Source organism: Phaethon aethereus (genome assembly GCF_964289735.1).
Source record: "Phaethon aethereus genome assembly, chromosome: 34".
Taxonomy (NCBI): domain Eukaryota; kingdom Metazoa; phylum Chordata; class Aves; order Phaethontiformes; family Phaethontidae; genus Phaethon; species Phaethon aethereus.
This window is the reverse complement of record NC_138610.1, coordinates 282,595-290,730: the sequence shown is the minus strand read 5'-3', so window position 1 is coordinate 290,730 and position 8,136 is coordinate 282,595. Positions and strand designations below refer to the sequence as shown.

At 70.0% G+C, this 8,136-nt stretch overlaps 1 protein-coding gene across 1 annotated transcript in view; it reads right to left on the bottom strand.

Annotated features, from left to right (window-relative positions):
* Nucleotides 1-1,050: 1,050 nt before the first annotated feature.
* LOC309414916 (RNA-binding protein 10-like) overlaps nucleotides 1,051-8,136 on the bottom strand; it is a gene marked incomplete at both ends in the record, with an annotated part of 23,130 nt that continues 16,044 nt past the window's right edge. Inside the window, 11 exon segments of the mRNA XM_082012295.1 lie at nucleotides 1,051-1,088; nucleotides 1,191-1,268; nucleotides 1,920-2,010; nucleotides 2,309-2,351; nucleotides 2,925-3,030; nucleotides 4,102-4,199; nucleotides 4,645-4,765; nucleotides 5,482-5,605; nucleotides 6,555-6,617; nucleotides 7,253-7,347; nucleotides 7,956-8,070. Of these exon segments, the coding sequence (XP_081868421.1) occupies nucleotides 1,051-1,088; nucleotides 1,191-1,268; nucleotides 1,920-2,010; nucleotides 2,309-2,351; nucleotides 2,925-3,030; nucleotides 4,102-4,199; nucleotides 4,645-4,765; nucleotides 5,482-5,605; nucleotides 6,555-6,617; nucleotides 7,253-7,347; nucleotides 7,956-8,070 (972 nt within the window).

Genomic DNA, 8,136 nt, shown 5'->3' with positions numbered 1-8,136 from the left:
CTGTGAAGTAAGGCTGGAGTAGGGCAGGAGCAGCCGCAGAGCTGGGCCTCAGCTGCCTCGGAGTGAAGTGGGAGTTGGGCCTGAGTAACCCTGGAGTAAAATGGGTGTAACCTCGGAGTAAGCTCCCCCCAACCCTGGGGACCCCCCAGGAGGTGAAGGCGGCCCCCGTAAAGCCCGAATAACCCCGGAGTAACCCCGGAGTAACATGTGAGTAACCTCGGAGTAAGCTCAGAAGGGCACCGCCACTCCCCCCACCCGCCCCCCCGCTCAGCCCCGCCCCCGCGGGGGGGGGAGGGGCCGATATAGACTCTTATTTATAATATTGCCTTGAAAAAATAAAGCTCAAAGTAACTTGGGGGGGGACCCCAAAACCGAGGGAACTCCCCCCAAAAAACAGGGGGGTCCCACGTGACACCCCCAATCCAGCAGCGGCTCTTTGGGGGGAGGGGGGGCCCGTCATTAGTTTGGGGGTGGCCCCCCCCCCCAGCTCTAGGGTGCCCCCTCCCTCCCGTTTCGGGGGGCTCCCCCCAGTTTTCGAGGTTCCCCCGGTTTGGGGGCACGCAGCCCCTCCCCATTTCGGGGGGGCGGGGGGGGCGCAGCAGCACGTCCGTTGGCTGGGGGGGAGAGGAAAGGCGTAAGGGGGGACCCCAAAACGGAGGAGCCCCCCCCCCCCAAAATGGATGCCCCCCCCCCCCCAACTTGCCCCCCCCTTTTTTTGTGGGTCCCATTCTGGGGGTTCCCCCCATTTTCCAGAGGTCCGCCATTTCGGGGGGCACCCTATTTAAGGGGGGGTCCCCCATTTGGGGGGCAGCCCCCATTATAGGGGTGCCCCTTATTTAAGGGGGTGAGCCCCCCCATTTTAAAGCAACCCCACCCATGGGGGGGGGATCCATTTCCCGGGGGGGGGGCCCAAATTTTGAGGGTCCCCCGTTTTCATGGGGGGTCCCCGTCATTTTTTGGGGTGTTCCCCATATTGGGGGGGGTCCGCCCTTTTGGGGGGTCAGGGGGTAACCCCGATTTTTGGGGGGGTGGGCCCCTACCTGCCCGGCGTCAGAATTCGGTGTCGAGCACCCGAAAAGCGGAGGAACCTGGGGAGAAAATGGTGGGGGAGGGGGGGTCAGGGGGGGACCCCAAAAAATGGGGGTGGGGCCCCAAGGGGTCCCCACAGACTTCGGGGGGGGGGTGCTGACCGGGGGGGGGCGGGGGGGCGGGGCGCTGCCCCGGCTCCTGCTGCAGCCGGATCTCCTTCAGCGCAAAGATGGAGGTGGCTGCGGGGGGGCGTGGCCTCGCGTCACGGGGGCGTGGCCACACCTGAAGGGACAGGAGTAACCCCGCCCCTCCTGCCCCTCCCTCCACGTGCACTTATACACCCCTGGAAAAGTCCCGCCCCACAAACCACGCCCACCACTGTAGCCCCGCCCACTCCACAGCACAGGTTTCGGCCCCGCCCACTCGAAGCCCCGCCCCCACAACCCCGAGGAAACCCCAGCCTTAAGCCTCGCCCACTTTAGGCCCCGCCTTCGGGGAGGAGTATGACCATGCCCCTCCCACAAGCCACCCCCCTCCTAGCTCCACCCACAACCTCCAAAGCCCCGCCCACTTTCAGCCGCGCCTTCGCGCCCCACCCATGTGAAGCCTCTCCCTCAGACCCAACCCAAGTATAACCACGCCCCCGCAGCCACGCCCCTGCTTAGCTCCGCCCACCGCCCCAGTACTCCTGCTCCAAAGCCCCACCCGCTTCCAGCCCCGCCCACGTAAAACGATGCCACGCCCCCACCACACCCCCTCGAAGCTCCACCCACCGGGAGCCGCCGCCTAAAAGCCCCCTCCAAACCAAACCCCGGAAAACCCCGCCGCGAGCCCCGCCCCCCCGCGCCCCGCCCACCGGCCGCGGCCCCGCCCCGGCCCCGCCCACTCACTGTCGGGCAGGCTGCTGACGCGGGGCCCCAGGCAGGCGAAGAAGGGGTGGGCCATGGCCTCCCCCGCCGGCAGCCGCCGCCGCCCCTCGAACTGCCCCGCCCCGTCAGGCCACGCCCGCCAGGAACGCCCTCGTGGGCGTGGCCCCCGCCCAATCCCCGCCCCACACATCCCCGCCCCTCCCCGGGCAGGCAGGGAGGCTCCGCCCCCAGGTGGGAGGGGCTGGGGAAGTCACGCCCGCTCGGGAAAAGGGGGCGTGGCCGCACACAGACCTGCCCCGGGGTGGGCTGGGTGGGGCTGAGTGAGCGGGGTGGGGCTTGGGGGTGGGATGGGGAGGGGGCGGGGCGTACGCGGCAGGGGCGGGGCTAGCTCCAGGCCACGCCCCCCTCACCTGCAGCAGCTGCCCCAGCAGGTCAGCGCCGTCCTGGTCCAGCCTGGGGGGGGCGAGGGTCAGGTGCCCCCCAGCCCCCCATGGGGCAGAGCCCCGCCATGGGGCACAGCCCTGCCCCCCAGCCCCCCATGGGGCACAGCCCCCCCTATGGGGCACAGACCTGCCCCCCAACCCCCTTATGGGGCACAGCCCCCCCTATGGGGCACAGCCCTGCCCCCCAACCCCCCTATGGGGAAAAGCCCCCCCTATGGGTACAGACCTGCCCCCCAACCCCCTTATGGGGCACAGCCCCCCCTATGGGGCACAGTCCCCCCATGGGTACAGACCTGCCCCCCAACCCCCTTATGGGGCACAGCCCCCCCTATGGGTACAGACCTGCCCCCCAACCCCCTTATGGGGCACAGCCCCCCCTATGGGTACAGACCTGCCCCCCAACCCCCTTATGGGGCACAGACCTGCCCCCCAACCGCCCCCCATGGGGCACAGCCACCTGCTGTGGGGCAAATCCCCCACCCCTATGGGGAAACAGCCCCCTCCCGGGGCTGCCCCCCCGCCCCGCGCGCTATGGCCCCCCCCGCCACGCTATGGGGCAGTGCCCCCCATCTGTGGGGCAGACCGTGGGGCGTGGTGCAGCAGCCCCTCGGGGGGGTACGGGGGGTACTTGTGGGCCCGGAATTCGGCGTTGGCCCCGATCCCCGGCCACGTCTCCTCCGTCGGGGTCCCTGGGGGCAGGGGGTCACGGGAGGGCCCCGAAACGCCCCCCGGGACCCCCAAGTCCCACCGCTGCCCCCCAAGCGCTCCCGCCCCCCAAGTTCCCGCTAACCCCAAGTGCCCCCAGCCCCCCCCACCTCTGGACCCCCCCTCATGACCCCAAAACCTCTTAATTTGCCCCAGATCCCCTTAATTTTCCCCAAAAAAACTTTAATTCACCCCAAATCCCTTTTATTCCTCCGAACCCCCCAAATTTGCCCAACCCCCTCAGCATTTCCCCCAAACACCCCAAATTTGCCACGGATTTGCCCCAAACCCCCCGAATTTCCCCCAACCCCCCAAATTCCCCCCACATTTACCCAAAATCCCCTGCATTTCCCCCAAATCCCCCCAAGCCCCCCAAATTTCCCCCGAATTTGCCCCAAATCCCCCAGAATTTCCCCCAAACCCCTCAAGTTTTCCCCAAATTTGCCCCAAACCCCCAGCATTTCCTCCAACCCCCCAAATTCCCACCAGATTTGTCCAAAATTCCCCTAAATTTCCCCAAAACCCCCTAAATTTCCGCCCAAATCCCCCCAAATTTGCCCCAAACCCATGGAATTTCCCCCAAACCCCTCAAATTTCTCCCAAACCCATCAAATTTCTCCCAAATTTGCCCCGAACCCCCAGAATTTCTCCCAACCCACCAAATTCCCCCCCAAATCTGCCCCAAATCCCCTAAACTTCCCAAAAATCCCAAGAATTTCCCTCAAAGACCCCAAATTTTCCCCAAACCCCCAACATTCCTCCCAACTCCCCAAATTCCCCCCCCAATTTGCCCCAAATCCCTTCAATTTCCCCCAAATTTCCCCCAAATCCCCGGAATTTCCCCCAACCCTCCCCAAATTTCCCCCATATTTCCCCCAAATTTTTCCCAACCCCCCAGCATTCCTCCCAACTCCCCAAATTCCCCCCACAATTTGCCCCAAATCCCTTCAATTTCTCCCAAATTTCCCTCAAACCCCCCGAATTTCCCCCAAACCCCCCGAATTTCCCCCCAATTTCCCCCCAAGCCCCCAAATCCGCCCCGAATCGCCCCGTACCGAGGAGGCGGAAGATGAAGTGCAGCTGCTCCTCCACGGTGGAGCCGGGGAACAGCGGCCGCCCCGTCACCATCTCCGAGAAGATGCAGCCCACGCCCCTGCGGCGCCCGTGCGAGCCCCTCGTGCGAGCCCCTCGTGCGAGAGACCCCCTTCACGCCCCCTCTGGAGCCCCCCATGGGCCCGCAGTCCCCGTGCGAGACCCCCGCGCCCCCTCCCCGCCCCCGTGCGAGCCCCCAGCCCCCGTGCGAAGCCCCCCCCAGCCCCCGTGCGAGCCCCTCGTGCGAGCCCCTCGTGCGAGAGACCCCCTTCACGCCCCCTCTGGAGCCCCCCATGGGCCCGCAGTCCCCGTGCGAGACCCCCGCGCCCCCTCCCCGCCCCCGTGCGAGCCCCCAGCCCCCGTGCGAAGCCCCCCCAGCCCCCGTGCGAGCCCCTCGTGCGAGAGACCCCCTTCATGCCCCCTCTGGAGCCCCCCATGGGCCCGCAGTCCCCGTGCGAGACCCCCGGGCCCCCTCCCCACCCCGGCGCAAGCCCCCCCGCGCCCACCACATGTCGATCTGGGTGGAGTACTCGGTGGAGCCCAGCAGGATGTCGGGGGGCCGGTACCAGAGCGTCACCACCTCGTTCGAGTACGTCTTCGTCGGGATGGATTTAGCCCGGGCCAGGCCTGGGGGGGGCGGGAAGGGGGGTTATGGGGGGCCCCGGGGGGCAATGGGGGTTCCGGGGGGGCACTAGAGGGGAAATTTGGGGTCCTGGGGGTGCAATTGGGGTCCCTGGGGGGGAATTGGGGTCCCTGGGGGGGAACTGGGGTTCCTCGGGGGAAAATTTGGGGTCCCAGGTGCAATTGGGGTCCCTGGGGGAGAAATTTGGGGTCTTGGGGGTGCAACTGGGGTCCCTGAAGGGGAATTGGGGTCCTGGGGGAGAAATTTGGGGTCTTGGGGGTGCAACTGGGGTCCCTGAAGGGGAATTGGGGTCCCTGGGGGAGAAATTTGGGGTCTTGGGGGTGCAATTGGGGTCCCTGGGGGGAATTGGGGTCCTGGGGGAGAAATTTGGGGTCTTGGGGGTACAACTGAGGTCCCTGGAGGGGAACTGGGGTCCTGGGGGAGAAATTTGGGGTCTTGGGGGTGCAATTGGGGTCCCTGGGGGGGAATTGGGGTCCCTGGGGGAGAAATTTGGGGTCTTGGGGGTACAACTGAGGTCCCTGGAGGGGAACTGGGGTCCTGGGGGAGGAAATTTGGGGTCCTGGGGGTGCAATTGGGGTCCCTGGGGAGCAATGGGGGACCCAGGGGGGGAACTGAGGTCCTTGGGGGGGAAATTTGGGGTCCTGGGGGGAATAACCGGGGTCCCGGCGGGGGGGGGGGGGTCCGGGGGGGTCCCCCTGACCGAAGTCGGCGAGTTTGAGGTCCCCGCGGCGGCTGAGCAGCAGGTTCTGGGGCTTGAGGTCGCGGTGCAGCACCTTGTGCCGGTGGCAGAACGCGAGGCCGCGCAGCAGCTGGAAGAGGAACAGCTGCCCCCCCCCGGCCCTCGCACGCGCCCCGCACGCCCCTCGCACGCGCCTCGCACGCCCCTCGCACGCCCCTCGCACGCGCCGCCCCCTCGCACACCCTGATCCCTCGCACGCCCCTCGCACGCCCCTCGCACGCGCCGCCCCCTCGCACGCCCCTCGCACGCCCCTCGCACGCCCCTCGCACGCGCCGCCCCCTCGCACGCCCTTCGCACGCCCCTCGCACGCGCCGCCCCCTCGCACACCCTGATCCCTCGCACGCCCCTCGCACGCCCCTCGCACGCCCCTCGCACGCGCCGCCCCCTCGCACGCCCTTCGCACGCCCCTCGCACGCGCCGCCCCCTCGCACACCCTGATCCCTCGCACGCCCCTCGCACGCCCCTCGCACGCCCCTCGCACGCGCCGCCCCCTCGCACGCCCTTCGCACGCCCCTCGCACGCGCCGCCCCCTCGCACACCCTGATCCCTCGCACGCCCCTCGCACGCCCCTCGCACGCCCCTCGCACGCGCCGTCCCCTCGCACGCCCTTCGCACGCCCCTCGCACGTGCCGCCCCCTCGCACACCCTGATCCCTCGCACGCCCCTCGCACGCGCCGCCCCCTCGCACGCCCTTCGCACGCCCCTCGCACGCCCCTCGCACGCCCCTCGCACACCCCTCGCACGCGCTGCCCCCTCGCACGCCCCTCGCACACCCTGATCCCTCGCACGCCCCTCGCACGCCCCTCGCACGCGCTGCCCCCTCGCACGCACCGACCCCTTGCACACCGATCCCTCGCACGCCCCTCACACACCCTGAACCCTTGCACGCCCCTCGCGCGCCCCTCGCACACCCTGAACCCTCGCACGCGCCTCGCGCGCCCCGATCCCTCGCACGCCCCGACCCCTCGCACGCCCCTCGCACACACCGACCCCTCGCACGCCCCTCGCACGCCCCTCGCGCGCCCGCCGCGCACCGTGACGTTGTGCATGCTGATGACGCTGCCGCAGTCGTCCAGGTACTGCTTGAGGTCCCGGTCCTGAAACGGGGGGACCCCGAAAGGGGGTCGGTGGGGGGGGGGGCCGGGGGGGGGAGGGATTTGGGGGGGACCCTGGGGAAATCGGGGGGGGGGGTGGGGGGGAATTTAGGGGGGACCTGGGGGGATTTGGGGGAGTCAGGGGGGGTTGAGGGGGGCTAGGGGGGAATTTGAGGGGGGCTGGGGGGATTTGGAGGGGCTATGGGGGATGTGGGGGGGCTACGGGGGATGTGGGGGGACTTGGGGGGCGATAGGTGGGGCTGGGAGGACGAGGGAGGTATTTGGGGGGGCCCTGGGGAAATTGGGGGGTCCCTGGGACAATGGGGGGCCCTGGGGGGAATCGGGGGGTGGGCAATGGGGGTCGGGGGGGGGGGGTTTGTGGTGGGGGGTTGGGGTACAGTGGGGGTCGGAGGTTCCGAGATGGGATTTGGGGGTGCAGGTGGGGGCTTGGGCGCAGGGGTGGGTTTGGGTGTTCAAGGGGGGTTGGGGGGGTCCCTGGGTGGATTTTGGGGTGCAGGGGGAGGTGTTGGGGGGCAGGGGGCAGGTGTCAGGGGGCAGGGCAGGATCTGGGGGGCAGGGCAGGATTTGGGGGGCAGGGGGAGGTTTTGGGGGGGTGGGGGGCAGGGTGGGGGGCTGACCAGGTACTCGAAGACGAGGGTGAGGCACTGCGGCGTGTGGACGATGTCGTGCAGCGTCACCACGTTGGCGTGTTTCAGGTCCCGCAGCAGAGACACTGGGGGGGCAGCGCCCTCAGCCCCGCCCGCCCCTGCCCGTCCCTGCCCGCCCCTGCCCGTCCCTGCCCGTCCCTGCCCGTCCCGCCCCTGCCCGTCCCTGCCCGTCCCGCCCCTGCCCGGCCCTGCCCGCCCCTGCCCATCCCTGCCTGGCCCTGCCCGTGCCTGCCCGACCCTGCCCCTGCCCGGCCCTGCCCGTCCCGTCCCTGCCCATCCCTGCCCGTGCCTGCCCGGTCCCGCCTGTCCCTGCCCGGCCCGGCCCTGCCCGCCCCTGCTCGTGCCTGCTCGGCCTCGCCTGTCCCTGCCTGTCCCTGCCTGTCCCTGCCCGTCCCTGCCCGTCCCGGCCCCGCCCGCCCCTGCCCGGCCCTGCCCGTCCCGCCCCTGCCCGGCCCTGCCCGTCCCTGCCCGTGCCTGCCCGGCCCTGCCCGTCCCGCCCCTGCCCGGCCCTGCCCGTCCCTGCCCGTGCCTGCCCGGCCCTGCCCGGCCCGCCCCTGCCCGTCCCTGCCCGTCCCGGCCCGCCCCTGCCCGTGCCTGCCCGTCCCTGCCCGTCCCCGCCGGCCCTGCACCCGTGCCACCCCCCAGCGCCCCCAGCCCCCCGCGCCCCGCGCACCCTCGCGGATGGCGGTGCAGGGCGCGCCCTCCTCGTGCTCCAGCCGGATTTCCTTCAGGGCCACCAGCTTCTCCGTCAGTTTGCTGCGCCCCTTGTACACCGTGGCGTAGGTGCCCTGCGGGCAGCGCCGACCCGCTCGGCACCCGGCACCGACGGGCACCGGGCACCGGGCACCGACCGC